At 45.7% G+C, this 24959-nt stretch overlaps 1 protein-coding gene across 1 annotated transcript in view; it reads left to right on the top strand.

The window, feature by feature from the left end:
• ARHGEF9 (Cdc42 guanine nucleotide exchange factor 9) overlaps positions 1 to 24959 on the top strand; it is a 182380-nt gene that overhangs the window by 138554 nt on the left and 18867 nt on the right. Inside the window, exons 6-8 of the mRNA XM_059824259.1 lie at positions 1577 to 1809; positions 6372 to 6501; positions 15116 to 15247. Of these exons, the coding sequence (XP_059680242.1) occupies positions 1577 to 1809; positions 6372 to 6501; positions 15116 to 15247 (495 nt within the window). The remainder of the gene's footprint in view (positions 1 to 1576; positions 1810 to 6371; positions 6502 to 15115; positions 15248 to 24959) is intronic.

Here is a 24959-nt window from a genome sequence, read left to right as displayed (position 1 = left end):
GGCATCAGTTCACTTCTTATTAGAGAAATTCCTCATAGACATTCATGAAACTTCAGCGGGGCATCCCTAAAAGCATTCACAGCATCTCTTAAGCATCAATGGTCTTCTAATTGAAAAGCAGGTTTTTCTTTGAGAAGTTGCATGATGGCGTTAACATTGTTCCTTTTTATCAGAGCTTGCAATCTCTGACGCTTGCTTCCAAAGCAGCATCATATTCCACCTCTGTGCTAAAAAGATGTACAAAATCTTGGTGAGAATCAGTAGCTAAAACTTCATGTCTTGAGGCTGTGCTGTCAATTCATTTATAGTGACAATAGTAAGAATTACTACCATTATTCAGAGCAATATCTGACACTTATCTGTCATCAGATAGGGGCTGGAAGCTGGCTAATAAACTCGTGATAAATTATCCCTGTTTACCCATTTGGGGAAACTGAGGGATGAGGCCATTAAGATCCTGTTATATGGATCTGCAAAGCATCTTGTTCCTCAGCTGCTTCAGGAAGAGAGGTGTCAGCGCTTGGCTCTCGGTCAGCTGTGGGGATGGGAAAGAAACCAGGCTCCCCTCTTCCCAGAAAGACAGGTTATTTGGGCCCTTATGGGACTGAGAAATAAGAATTGCTGGTCAAGTGTATTTTAAATAAAAAGAATCTCTCCTTTCTATCATTTGTAAGGCATCGGCCACAACCTGATGTAGCATCTCAGGCTGTTGATCTACAACACCTGGGCTTATATCTGGGCTGTCTCAACTACAGTCTTAATATGTGATAGTGGGCAGTCAGTCTGTGTCTGTCTCTCCCTTCCAGTGTAATCTTTCTTTGACCTTTCGTCTGCCTTGTCTGAGTGGCCCAGATGAATCAAGCCTGAGTTAAGGACGACGAACTGCCATGGCCCCATCTGTGGTCAGTGAAGGCAGAAAAAGGAGATTCCAACAAGATTAGCACAAAAAGACTTGTTAGATCAGTGCAAAGGGTGGGTGGGCACACGTGTGAGTGGTTGTTTTTCCTTGTTTTTCCTTGTTTTTCCAGTCTTTGGTGTTTTCGGGCTCTCTGGTCCTAGGGAAATCCACACAGTGGTTGGTGCCTTGGGTTCCCTGTTGGTAAAGGGACTTTCAAATACACCCAGCTCCTAAACACTGGCCAGGTGCTTCATGATCTTTCAGGGAAAGAGCTCTAGAAATAACAATGTTGTCGTCTTGTATTACTAAAGGCCAGAGCTCTGCTTGGTTCTACCTTTACCTTTTATAAAGAAAAACCCACTGCACAATTTGAAACTGAGAACCCCAACAACGCTGCGCAGGGGTTCACTTTAACACACCCTCTACCTACAGAGACCTCAGCGATGTGTCAGTATGCAGGTCCCTCTCTGCCTCCCTCTTCCCCGAGAGCGACCATGCAGCACCCCCTGCAAGCAGGAGAAGTACTCTAGGATCAGTCCTTCCTCCTCCTGCTTGGGGTATTCTTTCATCCTTAGTTGTAATGTGTTCTTGCTGGCAAGTCGGGTGGTTGACCGCTCGCAGTGCTTGTCTGACGTGTGCTCCCCTCTGTCTGCATCCCTTTGCTCCTGCCTCTCACAGCAAGATGGCTTCTGGATCTACTCGGAGTACTGTAACAATCATTTGGATGCATGCATGGAGCTTTCCAAGCTGATGAAAGATAGCAGGTACCAGCATTTCTTCGAAGCCTGTCGTCTGTTGCAGCAGATGATTGATATTGCCATAGACGGTTTCCTTCTGACGCCAGTGCAGAAGATCTGCAAGTACCCCCTGCAGCTCGCAGAGCTACTGAAGTACACCGCGCAGGATCACAGGTACGCCGCTCTCTTATTACATGGAAGGGTTTGCTCGCTGCTTCCTTACATGGCCTCTGCACACACGCAGGGGTTGGGTTTTTTTCTGTTCAGCTCTTCTCTTCATGACATCTCATGTAAATTGAAGCAAGGCAAAGGTTCAGCAGACAGTTAGAAAGCTTCTCAAAGCACTGATTCTCAATGGAGCCAAGCTCATCTCTGTTATAATCAGACATGGGAACTAATTACCCTTGGATGTACTTTCTGATGCTGCTGGTTACACTAGAAAAATGACCTAATTAGCATTCAGTGGTCAGAAAGGCTCATACCTTCATCCTGAAGAGGACCTCAGCACATAGCAAGTAGAGGGCCAGGATCCACAACTCAAACCTCAATATGCTCAGATCTGGGGAGAATTCAGGACCTGCTCTGCTTTTCAGCCTGATTCCATCTCTGATTTTGCCATTGGGTTTAGGTTCAGAGGAGCACCCAGCAGTGTGATTACTTCCCAAAATTTCCAGGATCTCTCTTGCTGCTGCTGAGGGCAATCAACCTGACTCCCTGGCCTAATGTAAACCAAGAATAGTACCTATGACATCACTTGTGATATACTGCTATAAAAATAAGGTGAAAGAAGAATCAGGGCCCCTAGGAGTAGATTTTCTCCTGCCTTGCCAATTTTCTTTCTTTTTCCAAAACCCATTTAAAAGGGAGTGCTTCAGAGAACACAAAAGACCACAGATGTTTCAGAAACTTCTGCAAGTGTTTAATTTTTTTGGTTTTCCCTAAACCCAGCTCTAAAAGTGCAGAGAGACGTGATATGAGCCGAGACACATTGATTTGCTTTGACCTGATTCACGAGTTTGAGTCATACTAGCTGAATGCCCAGTTCAAAATCACCAATTTGGACATGCATTTGGCTCCAGATCCAATTTCTGGTTTTCCCTTCATAACGAGACCAAATCAAACTTGGAGTGGACTCATGGGAACATTAGGGTATCAGAAACCAGCTCTAGGATCCCAAATATTGTGGCTTTTTTTCCTTACCAGCCATGTGACGTCCCCACAGTACTTACAGTGTGAATTCAGATGCGGCTTTACAATGGGAAGACAAAAGCAGCCTCAGAGAGAAGAGGTCTGTGTTCAAAGTGACCTTCTCTGAGTTATTTGGTAGCAATACCAAAGGGGATGTGGACAATGTGATTACATAAGGGTTGAATTATTTTGGAAGTACATTCCTTTTTCCTTTGGGATGTTTTAAAATCAGCATGTTGTTAAGTAATCAGATACAGTCGTATTCCGAGGAGACTCAGACCTTTCCTGTGGTTAAGCAACAATTAGCTGATTCAGACTGAGAGCTCTTTTTTGGTGGATTGTGTCAGTGATAGGACACAGCGATGGACACTTCGTTTCTCTTGTTTCTTCATTTTCTGAAAAGGGAAAGCAGGATTATATTTGCTTGCCTTGCATTAGTAAAGAGCAAGCCCCCTGAAGCTGTAACACAGTGCATATATGAAACTCATGCCTGCACAGAGAGCCAGCAGAAGACCTGTGCCTTATCTCAGCCCTGGAGCGTGGTGTACTTCCGTTAGCGTGGGCATGTCCTGGAGAGTTTATCGACTCAGGGAGGAATGGCGTTATAACGCAGAAATGGGGTGGGTTATACCACGCTTCCCTGTGCTCTAGCTCCTCTGATTCAAGCGTTCAAAGAGCCTGGGAGGGACCGATCCTCCAGGCAACCCAGCTCGCATCCCAGACAAGCCTAATGCCACGAGTGGGGAAAGTGAGGTACAGAGAGTGTGTCTTACCACCAGATGATTCTGCACTGGGTTGTGCAGAAAACCCGGGCTGCCCTGGTTGCCTGCTTGAAGTACAAATATTTTCTGCTCTGTAATTCTGGCTTTGGGATTGGGGCTGAGATGAGCAAAGAAGCTTGAGAATGGAAAAGCAAATAATCTTTGGGGAATATCATGTTGTGACAATATCGGACACAGGGAAAAGCTGGATACCTGAAGGCTGGGATACCGTCAGGGTCAGCTATGGACGAGAGAAACTGAGAAGCCAGCTGGGGAGCTTCAGCTGAGCGCGTTAATCAGGCGGTGAGTTGTCCTCCTGCACTTGCAGTTTGACAGTGCTCGCAATTAGATTGCGAGTCTGAAACAGAAGCTAGAAAATTATAGAGTGGACTAATACTGACAATGAAATCGGGCTCATCATTGGCTGGATTAGGAGTCTCTTAGGCACTCTGATTAGAATTTAGTATGTAGAAAATACCGTTCAAATCAATTGAACCATTTACAGAGTAAGGCAAAACTCAGAAACGACCAGGAGTCCCAATGAAAGCAAATAGGTTAGCTTCATCTAACAGTGGGACATTTGTTTTTATTTATTTTTTTCCTTCCTCTTCACTAATATCGTACTCGTAGAGCTATGGATCTTCCCTGTGCCGAGTCAGGACAGCAGAGCTGAAACCAGAAACCTGACCGCTCTCCCCCAAGTTAGCATGTGATATTTGGCAAGAGTCTAGACTTGCATTCTGATTGAGCTCTGGGAAGAGGTCATTACAGCCCCAATATAATTGACAAACAATTTATTTACCTTAATTTCATAGTTAATGCTATCCTATTATTATTTCACTGGCCAAATGCTTTGCTTCTGTTATTTCTTCTTCTAAGTTTTTGCCAGCTCTGCCACAGACATGGGCGAGGAGCCCAAAAAGTTCAGTCATGAGTCTTTCTTCATTACTGCGTGAAAGAAAAATGTGCATGGGGTTTTCTCTTCAAACAGAACATTAGAATTAGTGAATTAGCATTACCAAGATAAAACCCAGCTTGATTGGCACCAGCCCACCCCGCATGGAGGCAGGCATGGGGTGTTTTCAGAGCCTGGCTCCCTTCAATTGCTTATTGTTTTGAGACTGGTTCATTTGAATTTTTTACAAAGCCACATCTGTTCACCTCTTAAAGATTTACTCCAGCTTAATAGGAATTAAATATATGAAGGCCCTAAGTGCAGCTTGCTGGTGTCCTGAGCGTTCCTGCTGCAGAACTGAGCTGAAGTTAAGTGTATGAACACATTACGTGAGAAAGAGGAGAGACTGCTAACGGGTGGACTGACAATAGCCTCCCTTCTTTGCAGGAACATAATTGCTAGGAGATTATTAGTGACTGTCTCTAAACCCTACACCTCTCCCTACCTCTACAGACCCTTTCTGGCCATAGTGACTTACCTATTTCCCTACAAGAACTCATGGACATTTTGAAGACCAGACTAATGTCCCTCTGGCATAGCTCCGTTTCTCCCTTACGCAACCAGGCACTCACTTCATACAGATGGCCCCACAAAGGAAGGCACAAGAAATTCTTTGTTGTGTATCATGATGGATATGTCTGACAGCCCATCCGCTATTCTCCTTTACTTTGTTGAAGGACCAGTCCTGATGTTCTGGAATTTGTAGGATTGTTTTTTAACCTCAGCTAGAATTTTGACGTAAGAATTGAATAAAAATTGAAAACGCATCTCAAGATTTCATCCAAGAAAGGATGGCAAAATAGCAAATAATATTCTGTTGTATATCATATTGTGATTGTTTCTTAGTATTTATCCTGTTTGGATCACATGGGGAAATGGATCTAATTCACAGCATTCACCCCTATTTTAGCTGTCACCAGTGCAATTCTTAGCAATAATCAATACAGCCATTCCCCCTGCAGCTGCCCAAGATCGCAGTTTTTCTCATTAGTCAGCAATCAATATCAACCCTTAAGTTAATAATATATTATGGTGGCATTATGGCAGCTGGCCTTGTCTGTCTTTCTGATTGAAATGAACATTAAGGTTCCTTGGAATGGAAAAGGCGGCACAGGGCAGAAATCAATAGCATTGATTTCAGCATCACTTTTTGAAAAGACTGATCATCATCTTTGCTAGCCCTGGCGGGAGGCTATTTTCACTCTTTGTTATTACACTCACAGGCTGGTCCGGGGGGGAAAAAAAAAAAAAAAGAAAAAAAAGAATTGCTTTGATTTGCGCACCTGAAGGCTGCAGTACGAGCGAATGCCATGGGATAAATGCTCTGTGGCATTCTTGGAGTCATCTTATGGCTTGGAAGACGCTCCGGCCTCGTGTCTATTCAAAAAATATTCTCTAGTGTTCATTTTAAAAATGGAAAAACCCAGGCCCAAAGACCCAGGCTATAAAAATGTTCAGATGTTCTTTTAGGATGCTCTTTAGCTGAACACCTTAAGACTTTAAAGAGCAGTGTTCACAGCTGTTGTTTGTTGGGTTGGTAGAGGATAGACTATACTCATTGGGGCTACTCTGATGCAAACAAGCTGAAGAGCTGGTTGGCTTCTCTGTCTCATACACACACAATTTCAGTTTCAAGCAAGCTGCTCTTTTGTGATAATCCAGAAAGACATTGCTGATGGAAAAAATACGGTATCGTAGAAATGAGTGGCAAATCCTACCTGTATTTCTTTCTGAAAGGTTGGTGAGATTATGCTGCTGCTAATGATAGACTCCTGTGCATTTCCACTGCACATCAGGTTCTGTTTCATGGACTTTTCTTTTGTGTTCAACAGTGACTACAGGTATGTGGCTGCTGCTCTCGCCGTCATGAGGAACGTGACTCTACAGATCAACGAGCGGAAGCGGAGATTGGAGAACATTGACAAGATAGCTCAGTGGCAGGCCTCCGTTCTGGACTGGGAGGTACAGTAAACGCTCGGCCCTGATTGAGGTGCTGTAAACCTGGAAACAGTAAATTCCATGCAGTTGAATTATCCAAGACTATATAGTTCATTTCTCACAACCTAGTCTTGGGATTAAGCTTGGGACAGAGAAGACATATTTACAGACTTTAGAGATGGTACTTAAGATGTAAAACATTAATGGTACTCTGAAAAAAATCTAGGGGCCAGTTCCAAGTTTGTCAATAGAAATCTGGAGTAACTTTTGCAATTGCAATGCTGTTGTCCTGGGAGTAAGTGAGATTTCGAACAAACTCTGTGTGCATTCTGGCTCTGTGCTTTGTCATTGGGGAAGAACTAGGGAAAGAGGTCAAAAAGCCCTAGAACTAGTAGCAGGTTAAGAAAATGGAGAAAACTCTTCTGGTAGTTGGTTTATGATTAGAAGCCAAAACATCAAGCTGACGTTAGAGATGCTATTTGCACATTTAAAATGAGTACCCGCTTAAGGGTATTTCTGAACTAACCCTATGTGTAGTGATCGTATGATTAAGGAGCCGAGAAACATAGGCAAGGCAAAGTCAGACGAGGGATTTCTCACTAGCAGGCCTTCAGTCTCCTACATTTTTGCCATGAGTTTAAAAAAAAAGCCATACTAAAATAATGTTCTTCTTTTCTTTTCGTCCCTGGTTTTTGAAAAATCATTGTATGAATGTAATCTGTAAATAGAGTTTTTGAAGCAGATCGAGGACAAATGTTTTTGTAAATCCCTCCCTATGTTATCATCGATCCATGTGTTTAGCAAGTAGATACTTAGAGTGATGGAACAGCCTTTCTTTTTCTTCATAGTCATGAAGATCTGGAGTAACTCCACATTCAAGTCAATGGCATCATGCTATGTAAATTAGTATATGGGAAAGATGCATTAATCCTTTAATTATTTTTTTTTTTCCAGAAAAGATCTAGGAAGGCTGGGAGGAGAGGGAGAGAAGTACAGGTGCATCACCTTCTGATTGTGTATCCTCCTTGACTGAATTAGTTTCATTGCTATAATGAAGGTTGGATTCAGCCCTGGATCTCTTGATAAAACATATAAACGCAGCAATCATAGCTGGTTCTTAAATTATGACTGTCTGTGAGAGCAGAGAATGCAGATTATTTGCTTGATTGTTTTATTGTTGTTTACTGCGAAGAAACCTCTCTCTCACTGACACGCAGACTCATTTTCAGAATTAGAAAACTGCTCTCAAGGAGGCACAGGACCATCAGATATATCTTCAGCCTTCAGTATATTCTGTGTGATGAGCTAATGTGTGTCATTTGTAAGAAATGCCGAGACCCTCATTGTAAATAAATCTAGATTAAGGACGGATCAATTCCAAGTCAGTGAATATTCATGTGTGAGTGGAAAGCCAAGGTGACCTCCACATAGGATCTATGGAATAGCAGTTGCTTTTTCTCTTCCATTAGCTCAGTTGATAATTCATTTTTATTTAGCCATATCCTTGATAATTCATTCCTGCTTAGCAGTACCCATTCGTTATCTCCATCCTATCCTCAGGAACTTGCCAAATCATTCTTCCAGGCTTTTTTCAACTATTCCAATTTTTAAGCACAATATTGCAGCAACATCTTTCAGCTTCTCATAATACAGCAAAACCTGCTGTCGCTACCGCTCAGAGATCCGATGGGCATACAGCTACTGCCCCCATTCAAAGGAAAATGCCCTTCTTGCCATTTTTATTCTGTATTTTGGATCAAGAAGAGGCATAGAGCTGTGATGAGAACACTAGAGGATGAGAGCTAGGTCCAGCAGAGGACTTCTCTGCTTAAGTCTTTCCTCTAAAGTAACTTCCGAATCATCAGATCCAGCCCCCACTTCACCCCACATGTCCCTGTAATGGCCAGAAGGATGCACAAAACCCCCAAATACTCAGAAGTTAACTACAGTATAATGCAGGAAGAGAGCGGGAGAAGTCAAAAGCAGTGCCAGATGCTTAGATCTGTCCTAGATCTGTGCAGATACTCTCTTTAGGCATTGCAAACCCAAGCTGCTAACCTCCGAAAACCCCACTCAGCTGATCTCTGTCTGTAGGACATGTCTCCAAGGACATAGGCCATCAGGTGTTGATTTCTTCCCCAACCTGCAGCGGTTCAGGCCCTCGTCTTCTACGCGTAGGCAGTTACGGAGTAAAAGAGGGATTCTACGTCTCCCAAGCCTCTTCCAGTCTGGGGGGAACATGCATTTTATTATCTGGGTCAGAGAGTAGAAGACCACGACTCCCAGTTCGTCTTTGCTGGAGGACACTCCCCTGAGAGAGAGTGACCTGCTGGCAACTTGGTGCCTCTACAAATGCTTATCCAGTTTATATGAAATGCTCCCTGAAACAGAGAGAGGAACCCGCAGCATTACCCTCCCATCTTTCTGTGACCCTATTCCTGCGCTAATTAGAGTCTGTACCCAAAAGCGCTCCCTTTCTGTCCCTCTGTGTGCCACAGTGGCTTCCTGACCTTGCCAGCCAGCACGGCAGCGCAAACGGGCAGCAGCAGCACGGACCCGGGGTGTACAGCACAGTCTTCCTTGAGACAATTAAGTGCAAGAAAGCAGGAACTAGGAGGAAAAAATTATCAGTTCAGACTTTTTTTCACCAGAAATGCAGCCAGGGTTCAAGATAGAGGTAATCCCTAATTCCCACTCTATGTTGCACTTGGTGAGTTATTTCAGCAGCAATCAAGGCTAAATATTTAAGCACGTCGAAATCTTTCATTTGGAGAAATGTCTGTTTTTCCTCACTATCTCTAGACTAACGATGTTGACTCTCTGATTTGAAATTGCATTTTCATTTCTAAATTTACCCGTGTTTTGCGATGAGATGTTGGAAAAACTTTTTTAAAGAAGAAGAAAAAATCCAAAGCAAACAAAAAATATTTAGTGAGTGAATATTTGAAAAGTTCTTATATACAAAGTGTGTGTACACATTTTCTTGCAAGGAGAGGGTGTTACTGGGAATGTATACATATTGCTGATCCTAAAACAAATAGAAAAAGTAGGGGGCATGTCCTAGCTAATTTAAGCAGAAGGGATTTTACTGAATCCCATGGAGTTGTGCCTGTGTGTTTCAGGAATCATTTTTATCCCTCAAGATTTTCTGCATGGCCCCGTGAAGGTGAATTTTCAGGGTCAGCGTTTGAAAAATGTGAATATCCTTGAGTTAACCAAGGCCAGATTTTTTTTTCCAAGAAGTCACGTAAGCAGGGTCTGATGGTTTGAGTTGTGATTGGGACCACGAAAGGGTGGCCTGATGGTAGTGGCAGCTGATAAGCGTGCTGCGGCAGGCAGGGCCTGAAGTGCTAAGGAATTATTGGCAGCTTTGGCAGTTTTATACAAGTAATGACTGGGCAGAATCGTAAGGAAAGATTCTGACCTCACTGACTGCTGTAAATTAGAGATAATCCCAATCACTTTGAAATGTGCTCCTGTATAATTTGTAGGAACGTGGTCTTGACCGAAAAGCTTGGACTGGAGTGTTGCCATGTATGACACTTCTTTATTTTGTAACCTGAATTTCCAATATATAAACAGACCTAGAGAGGTGCTGCCCCTGCCTACACCGAATTCTCTAGTGCCTTTTGTCCTTTCAGTTGTTAATGGTGCAGAATGTAGGGCTTCCACCACCTCCTGCCGAGACCTTTCAATGTCTGAGAGCTCTCCTTGTTATGAAGTGTTTCCTGATGTTCAACCTCTATTTCCCTTCGCTCAGCGTCATTCCCTTACTTGTAGTTAAATACCCTCAGATCAAGACAGTGGCATTTAAAGGCAGGCAGGCAAAACCAGCATACAAAGTTAGCTGGAGCGGATTCAGAACAGCCTGTGAAGTCTCCTCCGGATCAGACTTCAAAGAGGCCAGACAGAGCCCATCCTGGGCAGCCTTTACAGTCCCTTCTCGTGCTCTTGCCCTCTCAGAGAGAGTTACAGATCTCAAAGGTTAGTGGGTAATATATAGATATATACACGCACACAACAGTACTATAAAGAGATTATTTCCACAAAGCCCATCATCATTCTAAGTCCTTGCAAGCCCCGGTTTGAGCAGTGCTGCGTTTACAGGCACGCAAATGAGGCAGTGGGAGTGAAGGAGTGGTACGTCCCTGCCTTCCTCTCTCTGCCTGCTCCTGTGCAGTCTTTGCTGGACACCCATCGGAGGAGCATGTTCACCGCTCTCCTGCCCTCCTTACGGCTCCTGCAAGCACACGGAGGCATGCTGGCAGCGTGCTGCCGTGCCCGGCTCGCTGCGGCGCTGCTCCCCGGCAGGATTCGCAACCTTGCCGTTCGCTCGGGCACGACTGCGGTGCCCACTGCAGCCTCGAGTGCAACTGCACCCTTGCTGAGTGCCCGTTACAGATGATGTGGAGATGGAAAACACATCTGCGCTTTGGAAGACCTCAGAATTGCTCTATTCTGTGCTTTTTCATACAGCTCTTGAACCAGGTCGCAACAAAATGAACCAGTGATCCCCACAGCATTTCAGGCTCCCTCTCCGGCCCCCGTGGCAGCTGCCAGCAATGCTTTCCTCCCTTTCAGCCCAGGCTTTTCTCAGAGGAGGGAGGTGATGTGGCACCCATTCCTTGGGAGGGGATTGATGGAGGTCCCTGAGCCAGTGGCGGGATGTTTGGCACAGGAGAGAGCCTTGCTCATCAGCCTGGATTAGTTTTAGCTTGCTATTTAAACAGATTACTTTGGTTTAATGTCGATATCTAGATATTTCTACTGAAGATTCCCACGGGTTGCCACTTTGGCAGGTTTCAAGCGTATTAAATTTATATGCAGGGAAAAATACATATAATTGAGAAATATAATGAACACTGTCCTTTTAAATTTCTTCCCTTTCTTGTTATTTATGGGTACTTTAAATCAAGACCTGATGCCCTTAATTATGTAATACACAATAGTTGGCCTCAGCCTAATATTATGTTACTGGATCCAAGAATGACATAAAAAAAAAACGCATGCAACCAACGTACTGTTTTCAAAGTGAGGACAGCCTGATGAGAAATCCTCCTGGGAAAAAAAATCACATCAGGGACTGAAACAGAGCCTTCTTTTTTTTCTTCTCCTCCTCCCTTTTTTTTTTTTCCCCCAGCAACAGAAGGTATAAAAAAATAAGCCTGATGAAAAGGACAACATTTCCCTCTCTTTCCTTTTTCTGATCTTTCTGTAGCCCAGAGTGCTAATCAGCCTGTCAATCTCTAATTAAAGAACAGCAGCGTCAGGCAGAAGACAGCCCTGCTCTCCGAATGTTAACTAGTACAGGGGATTTTGTGCCCAGCAGTGACAGCAAGGAGCCGTGTCAGGAGGTGGGCTCGGGCGCAGGGAGCGGGTCCGATGGGCTGATGAGCATTGCCAAGCCTGGGACAGCGTCTCCTCAGGGATTGCTCACGGGAAGAAAGAGCGGGGCCATGCCCTGCCTTGTTATGTCGGTGCTCCCAACAGCATTTCTTTCATGACACTAGCAAAAACCCTTTGGTTCCTCCCAGTTCCTCATTACAGAAAGTGGTGGTCACCTATAGCCTAGCTGGGGAGCTGATGATCAACATCTTTCCGTAGCAGCGGCAGCAGAAGAGCTGAGCCGCTGCTGCAACAGTCGGGATTAGCCCTAGGACTTTATATGTCATTCTAGCGCTGGCAAGCTCGAGGGAGCATGAAGCACACGTCCAGCCTAGATCTGAGTGACCTTCTGCTCCCATTACTGCACACTAAGTAGTTGGACTCTGCCTGTGACTGCATGAAGAGGAGTCAGCTTTCTTTTTCCTGCCCTTTGTATGGAGGAGGATGCACAGTGCAGACCCTTGATGCAAGCTGGGGAGGGCTGAGGTTTTTTTATTATAGGCTTATAGGATAACTCAGGTTGGAAGAGACCTCAGAAGGTTATCTAGTCTTCTCTTGGCCATTTTGCTGCTGTGCTCTGCTGAAGTCAGTAAGACATCTGCCAGTTGGGAATGAAAAGTTCAGCCTCTTCCTTTTTTACCAGTATTTCTCTTAACTTGCAGAAGGATATCGAGGATCCAGCCTCTCTTGGAGTTGCTTGGAAAAAAATTGAAAAGAAATTTTTTTCCTAGTTTTGTATGGGATTGGAGGGATCCAGGCCTAGGACTGGCTGTAGAGAAGGACTGGCAGAGGCATTGCGGAAAGGCTGCCTCAAGTCAGGACCAAGTATCGAGGCATGCTGGGGTAGTCAGGTTAGCAGCGGAGCAGAAAAGCAAACGCTTCCCTCCTCACCTGCCACCCTGCAACTGACCCCATGAGCCTCCCCAGGAGGGACGCTCCACCAGCAGAAGACGGTTCGTGCTGTTCAGAGAGGTGGTATAACTGTGTCAGAAAAAGAATGCCTTTCAAGGTTCATTGCATCTGCTCTAGGAGGTCTGGCAGTGCAACCACAGTGGCGTATTGCTATAGCAGCCGAGGGCTTGAGGAACGGGCAGGGCCATGGAGATGCTGCTCGTGGGGGCTGAAGGCTGGCCAGTCCTGTGCTAGTCCAAAACTATTTGCAATATATATTTCCAAATTTGCTAACCCAGCACTGGAAGTCATCTATTTCTACCCTATAGACTGTATATATAAATTGTTTTCCCAACCCAAAAAATGCAATACAAATCCCATCATTTCAGATATAAATTTTTTTGGTTTATATTGCTTGCAGGGACTACACAGTTTGGATTCAGCTAATCAAGTAGAAGTGTTTACAGAGTCCTCTGTGTGTCCTCAGGCTTGAGATGCTACCACAGGAGTAAAAGACAAAACTGGCTTTCTATTTTTAGCAGACAGCCTCTTCTAGGCTCGCCCCCTCTCTTAAAAGCTCCCATCCACAGGCTTGGATGAATCTTCTTCATATGAGCTCACGTTTAGCCAGGAAAGCCTACAATTTCTGGAGACGGTGTGTTTTCTTCAGAGGCTTCTTGTTCAAGGGCTTGTCTATACCCGAGCTGTCGCAGCAGCACGCGGTCCCTGGTTTCTGGCCAGGAGGTACCACGGCTGAAATCGGACCCCGACACCACACTCTTGAGACGTTGCAAGATGCGCAGCCTGTCCCTTCTGGGAACGACCCTCTGTGTTCCTGGGAAGTTATCCCTAATTAGGCTTTCAGATACCACAGCCACAGAAGTGAGATAGAGAGGTGGATAAATACCTCGCTAAGGCGATTTGAAAGTCTGTGCTGCAGCATGATGATGCAGTGACTTAATGAAGTTGCTGTTGTCACAGGGCCCAGGGACTCAGGCAGTCGCTTCCAATCAATGCTGAGAGGTTAATTACACATTTACGTGAACAGCAGTCTGAAATCCTCACCAAGAAATTAGGAGTGGGGATGACTTTTGGTTGCTTTGGCACCTACAAGTGTAAGCAGTACCAGAAAAGCGTGTCTGTCTAGATGCCCCCCGTAGCTGGCTGAACCTTTACAAGCTGTTTGCTGAGATTTTGCAATGGTCTTGTCCCAGAAATTGGTTCTAGTTTGGCATCACAGCCAGAACTGCACTAGTTTCAGAGCCAAAAAGAAAAAAAAAAAAAGTTTTTCTCTCACTTGCTCCTGAATCCTGCTCTCTTTTAGCTGAAGTCGTCCTGATTCCTTCTGTGGTGTTTCAGAGTGAGAGATACACTGAGGTGCCCACAGGGCAGGTGGTGGTGAATTCACCCATTTTTAATAAATAGATTTTAATTAACTTTTTAAAAAGTCCAGCTCATCCCAATTAGTGGAGGGTGACTGCATTTGTTCTCTCGGAGAGTGGGAGAGAGCGCGCTGTTTTCAAGACCATCTGCTCATGAATCCTTAAAAAAAAATGGGAGAGGAAAACAAGCGTTAGCCGGAGGCAGAGAAAGGGTGAGGGCATTCTGGCAGCCGGCCGGGGAGGCCTTGCCAGCCAGGGGGGCTGGAGGCTGCCAGAGGAGCCGGGGTGGTCCGGACACTTTTTTGGAGATGGGGAGCTCTAATGAGCTATGGGAGAAGGGACTGTAATTGCCTGAATGAGTGGGAAGAGAGGCAACAATCTGGAGGGGTGAGTTTTGGCAGCGGGTGGGGAAACTGGTATCCCAGCGTGGGGAAACTGGTATCCCAGCGTGGGGAAACTGGTATCCCAGCGTGGGGAAACTGGTATCCCAGCGTAGATGACTTCAGTGGCTGGCCTGAGATCTCAGGAGGGGATGTGCGTTGGGGTGCTGTTTTAAAGGGAGGGGTTGCCAGGGAATTTGCTGCCCTGAATACAAAGTGGCTCTGCTGTGGGCAGGAGGAAGGGACTTTGCTCTCAGGATGCCACCAACACCTTCACCGAGAGCCAGGGTCTGGTGGTACCCGGAGAGGGTGGAATGGGGACAGTGTCTGGAGCAGCAGTTTTGCTGTTTCTTTCCTCATTGCAATGTGAACTGTAATGACCATGCTTTGGGTGTCCACACTTATTTCATTTATTTCCCTTCCTTCAGAATTATCCCGTCTCCAGTTTCTGGTCTGAAGTCAGACGGGGCAGCTTTGAGAGCTGTAGAAGGGCCAAAATCTTATTTAATTATTGCTCCTCCCCATCCTGCAAAGAGAAACGTATCCACTGCCCCGGCTGGGAGCGGCGGTTCACTTGGCCTCGTTCTCTGTGCCCTCTAGGGAGACGATATCTTGGACCGCAGCTCAGAGTTGATCTACACGGGAGAGATGTCCTGGATTTACCAGCCTTATGGACGGAACCAGCAGCGTGTTTTCTTTCTCTTTGATCACCAGATGGTTCTCTGCAAGAAGGTAAGGACATCCAGGGAGAAAGCAGCACAGCTAAGGACATGCTGTGGACAGGCTTCCCAGTCCAAAGTGGGTTTTAGGGCAAGGTGGCTGTTTACTACACGTGCGGAAGAGGACACGGATAGCACTGAGGAAGGGCAATCCACATGCTAGAAATACTGGTGATGGATGGTGAGTGTACCATGATAGAGGGATTTTTATGCTCACAGCAAATTCAGTCTCCACTTGTTCTTTTCATGCCTTTTCCTCATGTGCCCCTCGTTTGGCTCGGTGCCTCACTTCTACTTTTGGGTTTTGGCTGCAGCATATGATCTGGGAGTAGATAGCCCTAGAATTTCTATATGAACTATGAAGCCTGGCACTTGGGCAGACAACTCAATTACTGCATTAAAATGATGTTCGCTGCCTCGTGAAGAAATATCAGGCAGCAGCCTGGTCTTTAGCAGAGTATATGTGCTGTCACTTGGTGAAATGCTTTTTAAGCCTCATCGTCCTGTAGCTGCTGTGCTGGTTTTTATAGGGCATATCTCTGCCATGAAACCATCGTGAAGGTAGAGAAAGGTGGTGAAGAATTCTGATGCTAATGTGTTGTAGTATTAATAGCAGCAGGTGAACTGTGTTTCGGAGCAACTGTGTTAAGCAGCAGCATCATAGCTGTATTGCTGTAGTCCTGCTAAGGTGATCTCAGCTCATTACCATCACAACTGTTCAAAGTGAAGTGACAGAGCTCGTAAGTCCTGGGTGCTTCCGTCTTCTGACAGACCGGGATTCATTGACATTTTCACTGCAGCTATACAGATAACTGTGCAGAGGGAGTCCCCTGGACCGGCTTCAAGTGGGAGCGAGGGTGAGCTGCAGACGTCTCCGGCCAAACACACCAGGGCTGCATTCCTGTCACATCTCATACGCTAAGGAAAGGTTGGGAGAGACCCGCACCACGTGCCAGCCCTCCGAGGAGTGCCCTGCCACCGCAGGAAGCGGCGTGGGTGGGGGTGTGGGTGGCTCCTGACTCACCGCGGCATCACTGCCCGCTGCCGCGGTACGCGGAGCTGCGGCCCGTGCAGTTCAGTGGGTGGCACTTTCTTCTCCTGAGTCATGGTTGACTGAAATTTCGCCTTCTGGAATGCATGTGCTTATTTTTCCCCTCCTCGTTGCTGTGCCTTTTACTGCTTTCCCAGCTCTGTAAAAAGAAAAAATAACCACAGAGCAACAATAACAAAGTCAGATGTTCAGAGAACTGTCAAACCGAGTCTGGAAGTACGCAGCTGGGTTTAATTTTTAATCTTGGCCTCCTACACTTTGCTTGTGACCCTGAATTTCCGATTCATAAGGCAGCATCCAGTTTGGCTTGCACTGGGTCTGATCCAGAGAGGTATTGAGTGTTCCCTTAACTCCTGGGAAAATCAGAGCTGGGATTTCCGTGGTCATCAGTATGAGCGGAGAGCGTTCAGCAATTCACAGCAGGCTGCTGGGGGCTCGAAAGGTTGTATCAGTATGCAAACAGTGTTAGTGTGACACTGTCCTCTTCCCTTATATATTCAAAAGGCATTTTGTGGTGTGTGTGTGGCAATGCCGCACAAGAGTTGCCTTCACGGGAAAAAGCCCCACGGATTTTAGCTGTCTCAGAGATAGCACGGTGGTCTGGGTCTTCCTGGCAGAGAGATTGGCTCTACGTCAGGATCTGAGAGGCTGTTCTGCCACTACCTGAGGTCTTGTGGGACAGCGTGCCCACTGAGCTTTAGGGTGACAGGGTGGAGGGGGGTAACTCATCTGGTGAGCCCGATGTCATGGGCACAGGGTTCATAACCTCGTTGTAGGTTCTCTTTCTGCATCTCTTTTTCCAGCATCAAACTGCAGTTGTTATTTTTCAGTGTCGGGGTAGGAGGGGAGATGGGGCTACAGCTGGACTCTCCCATCTTGGTAATGTTTTCCTTGAATGTTATTAAGAAAGATTGTCTGAGTATGGAATTCAGAGGAATGTTAGCTCACGTTTTGGGATCACGCATGCTCTATAAAATAAATCTGAATGATTTATAGCCCGTGTTGACTTGACCCTTGTGTCAGGCTTTGCTCTTACAGATCCCAACAGGCAACCATCTAGCCGGCTAACCTCTGCTTTAGATCCAGAGCACTATATCCCGGGATTTCTTAGTGAAGCACCATTTATATCATGGTGCTGGAAGCTGGGGCCAGCCTTCCTTACCCCGTGCTTTAAAATTATTCTGCGAGGGAGATGAAATATGACCCACACATCCCCAAGAGCAGGGAGAAGACAGCAGGTCTGCAGGGGTGCTGGTGCTCCGGCTCCGCTGACCATGCCCTGGGGTCATCTGCAGCACAGCCTGGTGCCAGTCATGGGAATTAAAGTGCTTGAGAGTAGCGTGAGCTTGCAGTATGTTATCATGTCCCACTTCAACAAACCCTCAGGGAATTGGAGTTGTCTGAGTCCAGAAGGGAAAGTTTGAGATTTCCAGAAGGTCTCAGGGTTCAGACTGGTGCAGGGCTGCCAGCTCCTCTGCCTTGTGTACAGGGAGAATTAAGTTTCCAGAGGTTTCCAAAGCAGCAGATTGAACAGCACCCCTATTATTCTAGACACAGGCAATGAGAAAATTCATGGACGACCTGATCTATGTTTTGCGTGAGGTTTGTTTTGTTAGTGAGCCTGATCAAAATTTTCAGCTTTGGTACTGCTTACGATGGCACATGTCAGTGAATCTTCCTCTTCAGAAAATCTTCTGCATATGTGGGGTTTCTTCAGATATAATAATTTAGTAGGTATGATACATCCTTAATCATGACACGGTCTATTTGAGAACACTATTTTTTTTTAACTGTAATGGTTGAATTTTACCTCTTTATTGGTCAAAAGAGATTTTTTAATAGAAATAAGGAACAAAACCCCATTCCTTACTTAAATATATCACAGATACTTTAGTTTGATGAAAGCATGCTAGATATCCTGAGAGGCTCTAGAAGACAAGCATGTTATTTCAAACAAGATCTCCCACTCCTCCAGATTTTCATTGCAGTTACCTGCACATCATCCTCACCTTCGTTACCTGTTGTCTCCCTGGTAGATGATTGCAGCTGGAACAGCTCTGTGCTCTTGAATCCCCTAATCATGCATATGGATTCTGTGGTTTGACAGATACTGATACATGAGTTTCTGATGGAGCAGATACAGTTCGATATCATAAGCTCTGTGACAGTTTTGGATGGTGGTATTCTCTGTCATTCCCTTGGAACGCTGTTGTCTGCAAAACTTGTTACACAGTGGGCTCACATTGCAAAGACTTTCGGATTTCTGCTCACTAGTTCATGCAGTGGAAGATGAAATTATTTCGATGTGGCAAAACCGTCTAGAATCAGCTTCACCTTGGTAGGCTCAGGTGAGGTGTTAGTGGCATTTGCTGATACCAGTAGATGCATTTTAGGTCCAGGAAGATGGTATATGAATTCTGCAATATCTGGAAAAGTGCTGATGAAAGCCAGTTTTGCTGCAAAAAATTCAGCAGCATTCTGCTTCCAGCCAACTGATGTGCTGGATATATCAGTCCCAAGAGAGCACATGCCCGCAACCCTTGTTTGTGCCTGTACTGCATGCTGCCGATCCTTGGGACAGGCTGTATTGCTGCTGAACCCAGGCAGAGTATTAAAAATTTCTATCTATAGCCAAGGTAACAACTCATTTTGTACCCGTTATTTCAGGTGAGCGTTGTGTGCAAAGTACTATGTCCCCCCGCCCCCGTGTAAGTTTGGGTTTCTTCATAGCAGTTCTGCTATCAGCTAGTGAACAATGAGGACTGCTCCAGTTCAACTGCTCTGTGTCCTTTGTGTGGCTCTAAAGACAAGGCACAATCCACAGTCTCAGAAAACATGTGGTTTTTTCGTATGTTGGATCACGTTTGTTCCATCAGCTATACAGGCAGATGGCCTAGGAAGGTTTCAGCAGGACTCCCTATCATATGCTACCAAGAATTACCAAGTTTCTTTTTCCTACTGATCCGTCCAGTGTTGCCTGTGCCTAAGGAATAAGGTCTATTGGCTGTGGTGGTATTTCTGGTATCCAGCTCTCTGCTTTCAGCAGCAGTTAACATATTTCCAAATAAACCCCTGTCTGCTTTGAATACAACCTGCTTTCCAGAAGCTTTGCCATTTTTGCCAACATCTGCCAAAATGTTTCAAGGTTATGGGGCCTTGTTTTGTTGAACATCTGGCCAAGACATTTCTGTGAAGGATAACTCTCAGGGTGGTTCTTGTGATTATCACCTAGTTGTTCCCCTGCTTGATAGGCCTGCAGAAGATCACCAGTAATGCCAGGCCAGCCATCTGACAGACAGGAGCTCACTGATCAACATTCACTGTATTTATTAGTTGTTCCCAAACATTTCAAGCAAGGTTTCAGCATCTGCCTGGCCTTTGGAAATCGTGGGTGTCCACAGCTCTCTGCAGGTTGGAATCACCCCCTTGTATCCTATTGCTCACTCGTCTCCTAAAGGTGATCTGCTGCTCAGCAGATGGGTGGCATGGACTGAGAGCTGCCGGTGGGAGCAGCTCCTTGAACATGAATGTCTTTGTTGTCTTCCCACTGGCTGCATCTCCTAGGATTTTTCCAAGGGCTTTTGCAATGTAAGCAGAGCCAAGGGTCTGTCTTTGCAAATGGGCATGCGGACAGCTGGGTGATTACCTGGTTGATGGTTTGTTTGCATGCAAAGAACCAGATACTAGTATAGTCATTAATATGATGATATTGAACTATATGATTATATTTCTATGACTATAATGAACTAGTCATTAATATAGTTCAGCTGTCAGGAAGGGAGTGATGGCACTGGTCGGATCCAGCTGCAAAGCTCAGGCATTTCCCAGGTTGCTGGTCTGAGTTCCACTGCCTTCGACTGAGAAATCCCGGATGCATTTCCATGACCACCACATCTTGGATAACTGATGGGACTTCAGGCAGAGACCTAGTTTGTGTAAATGAGTAATTATAAAGGGCTGCATTCAAATGCACTTGACAGATGTTATCTCCGCCAGTATGGGTATATTTAAGTCCTTCTTCTAAGCAGGAAACTTGCACTAAGATTTACGAGGGCTGCATGAATAAGAGCAGTAGCAGCAGGTGGAGAAGCTGACACTGTGGCAGCCAGCTTTCATTGCTGGCAAACATCTTGCAAAGCAACTCGTGTGGGAAAATTTTTACAAATAAAATCAGCTTCCGAGCTTTACAAATAGATCTCTTTGGCTTAGATTTTGCCATCAGAGACAGCACTGGTCACTTCCTAATATCACCACCGAATTATTTTCTGGTGCTAGGAAGTGAGAAGTTTAATCAGATGAAATGGCCATGTCAACCATTTCAGTGTTCGATAAACTGAATACTGAAATACCAGTGTAGGTAGGTAGGTACTGCAGAAGATTTTCAGAACCTGTGTCAAAAGGGGAGCACTGAGCTAGTTTGGATGTCTACGGTTCCTGACAAAGAGCCACTGGGAGAGCTCATGATTTAGATATTCTTTGCAAAGGGTAACGTTCAGCTATTGGATTAATGTCAAGCTCTCCTAATGAATTTTCTGCCTGTGTTTCTGGAACCAGAGGTTGGGACATTGCAGTGTTCATGAGGACAAAGTGGTGCTTTCTTCAGAAGAGACTGTCAGTTGGTTACCCTAACACAAAAATGCCTTTTGGAAAGGAAGAAGGGAATAAACTGTGTAGGAAGCAAGCAGTGGCCTCAGTTTGACTTACCATATGTCTATAATCAGGAAAGAAGAATACGTATTCCAGTATGCTAACCGTAATTACCAAGAAATGAAGTGAATCCTTGATGATGGTAGCATTAAAAGATGTTGCCTTAAAGGCACAGGGTCTACTTTTCTTATCACCCTGAAGTTGAGGGAGTTTGACACAGAGATGTTTTAAATTTGCAAATCATAGTACTTAACATCCAGGACTGTGATACACAGCATTAATTAAGATCATAGCTTGTTATGTTGGGGGATGCTCGCGGTGCTTATCATGTAATAGATGAGGATCTTCTTTTTTCTGTTCTGGGTAAGAGTTTGGATTTCCCCAACGGGCTCGAGAGTGCTGTGGCATTAGGCTGGAAATGACAGTATGAAGTACCAAGGGTTAACAGAGTTTCTGCACCAAATTACGCTTTTCTTTCACCAATAGTTGAACAGTCCTTGATGGGGCTCTGTGTTTAGTGTTTTCTGACAGTGCAGAAAGATCAGTGACTGCATGAAACACATTTAGTTTTCATTTGCACTTTTTATGTGTCTCTTGTAATCAAGAGGCAATGCAAACTGCAGCTTGTGGTTTATTGCCATTGCTCTCTTCCCTTGAGCTCTCAGAGCAAAGCAGGCTGGATGAGAAGCAAAATGAGACTAGTTTAATAGCAATAGCCAGACAGTCAGCCAGAAATAGCTGTGCTATAGGAGCTAGAGTAAATAAAATAATTCTGTTAAACTCCATTGCAGTTCAAGTTTCCAAATAGGAAGATAAAAGAGACATTTCTGAGCCCTTTTAGTGTACGAAGGTCTAGTTCCCATATCGCTTCTGTTAAAAAACATTGAAGTAATCTTTGCACCAAAACAACAGCCCTGCTTTTATTGCAGGCTAAATAGGTCTCACAGGGCTAGCCGAAAATCTTCTTTGCAAACACAGAGCAGCACTGGGACAATTCTTATTACTTCAAGTGGTTTTTTGACCCACAAGGAACACTGTTTGACTTTCTCAGCACCTCCCACCCCTTCTCTTTTCCTCCCAGTAACGCAGATCTCCACGAAATGCCATGTTTTGGGTCAGGCCTGGGTCCAGCCCGTGGCAGGGTGGGAAAAAGGGTCAGGCTGCCTTTCACTGTTTTCAACCAGCAGCTCGGTAGAGACTCGGTGGTGTGCTGCACTGACAGGCAAGGCGTGCTGCTGTTTGAGCTAGTGAGATAGCGTAACGTGGGGATGAAGATGACCAGAGAGAACACCCCGGGCAGGTCACAGCCCCAAAGCGAAGTGTCAGATGAGGTTTTTAAGGAACAGTGATTCCACAGCCCCACTGACGTAGCCCCCGGCGTTCATACCCCACTGATCAGTCGGTGCTGTCTGCAGATGAGGTTTCTGTGGGTCCAGACCGTAGAGCATGGCGAGGAAGTTTGATCCTCCCGTCAGTCCCCTTGGCTAGCAGGTAGCTGAACACAAAGGGCGAATTCCAGCAATTGACAGGATATATATTAAAAACAGTTACGAAAAAGTACTTTAGCTTTCAGATATGGCACATTCACGAAAAGAAAACATTCCTTTTAATAGTCAAAATAGCCCTGAATGCGTTTGCTCGGTGACCCTTTTGCAGGGATATGCACGTGCTAACTATGGGCCCTGCGCGCAGTTTTGCAGGAGGACTCGTGCTAATGAGCTGTACTGACCGGCGTCAGCAACCTGCTGGTGTTCTGCTGGCTCGGGGAGGGAGATGCTGCCTTTTCGCTGCTCCGTGTGCAATAGCAGAGAGGGGAGAGCAGACTCCAGAGAGGCCGCTGGAACGCCGGAGGCGTGGGGAGAAAAACATCAGGGTCAGCCAGAGGAGCCAGCTGGAGGAGGGCAGGAGAAGGCTTTAGGTTGTTAGTTGCTAATTCAATGGCAAAATCCAGAAAGGGCTGAATTTAGAGTTCTTCACAGTCTGTGTTTTCTTTTCTGGATAGGGAACCAGGTTTAGCCTACTCATACAGCCATACAGATACGCAGGATGCTATACAATACGCTCTGTGCCTAATTTATTGCTCCTGTAATTGCAGTGGGTGTAAATTTGCCCCCCAAGTGGAACCTCAAGAGCTGAAAATCTAACCCTCCTCCTGCTGTGGCCTTTCAGCAGCACAATTTTAAGTCCCCGGGAGCAAACTGGAGAGACCAGAAAAGACGAGTGACGTGTCTGCAGGAGGGTTTCCCGTCTCTTCCTGTTACTAGTTCTTCGGAAATGCACTTGCCCTCGCCTCGCTGCTTCGCAGCCAATGTGACTGGGCTTGAGGTGGAACAAGGCATCAAAATGCCACTGATGTTCCACTGAATACGTTGAACGAAAATAGCATTTTCATATAAATGCTTTCAGCTCCAGTCCTCCCCCACTCGGATCCCACACTGCAGCTTCATGGAGCTGGCAAGGATGAATCAAACATCTCTTTCCAAACTCAGGAGACAGACACTGCTGAATAATTTGGCAGGAATCTGCCGACCTCCCCAGCACAGCTGTCCTTGTGCAAGGAGGATTTAGTAAACTGATATCGCAGAAATTTCAGCTCCCCTCTTCCCATGGCAGGCCCTGGGGAAACTTGTAACAAACAATTTGGCCCATCCTAGGAAGTTTGCAGTAGGAAGCAAGTGGCCGAGGTTGTGTTGGGGAGGTGGTGTTACATCCCCCTGTTTCTAATACGATCCAGCTCTCATCACATTTTCAGGTTGCACAGTGCAGACCCCATTTCCCTGCTCTGAAATGCTGGCTCGGTCCAAACTGTTGTGTCCGACAGGGTGATAGCAAAGCTCGCAGTCACCGGCATCCAACCACTTAGCAGGGCTTAGATTTATTTTCTGATGTCAAGAATATTTAGGACAAAAACATTCAAAAGGGTTCATTGAGTTTTAGGGTCTCATTTGGACAGAAGAGAGGCCCAGCTTTGCAATGCACTCAGGCTCCGGGGAGGTCAATGAGAACGGTGTGTAACTGTCCTGTCTTAAAAATCAGCCCGCAGTAGGGTTGAACAATGAACAAGTGCTACAGAAAACTGTGTCCTTGGTGTTCATGAAAAGCAGGCTGGGCTGCTTTCTTCAAAGGGTTGCTTTAAGGTAAATTAGATTTTAAAAATGTAGGCTCTGAATCTTTTTTTAAAAAGCCAAAGAGTGTTGAAAGCCCTTACGACTAAAGATACCTAAAGACATGGCAAAGTGGCAGCGTGCCATGCTCTCATTGCTCATGGCAAGCTGGGCAGAGTGAAGATAGAGAGCAGGCAGGCAGGAAAATCAGGACAAATTTCAGGAGTGAATTGAAAAACTCTGCTCGCTCCCTCTGCTTCTTCCACTCTGCTCTGCAGTCACTGCCCAGGTCAATGTGCAATCATCAGAGAGGGGTCTGAGACCCACACCTTAGTGCAAAAGACAACTCAGCCTTTTCCAAACCTCTGCCTTTTCCAAATCATGGGTTGGTGTTTGGGTGCAGTTATTATGGACCCTGGTTTAGTCTTTCCCCAATTTCAGCATCAGCTATTCACTATTCATCAACTGTTTCAACATCAACTGTTCACCAAGTTGTAGAGCTTGCCTGTAGGTGGGTCTTCCTTTCAGCCTCATCCTTGGATCCCCATTCTCCTTTGATACATGAAGAACACGTCATCTTCTGGGCAAAAATAGTCTGCAGGGATTGCTGCTTTTTATACTGAGCACGCTGCTACATTGCTGCCTTGTCTGTGTTAGACTTCAATCATTAGTTGTTTCAGGCAAGCCCTGGCTTTGCTTTATCTGAGTGTATGCAGTGTCATACTCTCGGCCTTCCAGCCTGCGAGCGCTTGCAAGGGCTGTTGCTTCACCAGTGACACTCCTCACTCCAAGCCACGATCTCAGGTAGGGAGAAGTGAGCGGAGAAACCCCTCATGCGATTTTGCGCTGTCACCCACGCTTAGTGCAAGGAAAATATGTCAGAAGACCTCTACTGGGATGATCTTCTGTAAAGCAGTGGTGGG

Source organism: Gavia stellata, chromosome 14, assembly GCF_030936135.1.
Source record: "Gavia stellata isolate bGavSte3 chromosome 14, bGavSte3.hap2, whole genome shotgun sequence".
In the NCBI taxonomy this organism is placed as follows: Eukaryota; Metazoa; Chordata; class Aves; order Gaviiformes; family Gaviidae; genus Gavia; species Gavia stellata.
Note: the sequence above shows the minus strand (reverse complement) of the source record. Positions and strands in the feature narration are given on the sequence as shown.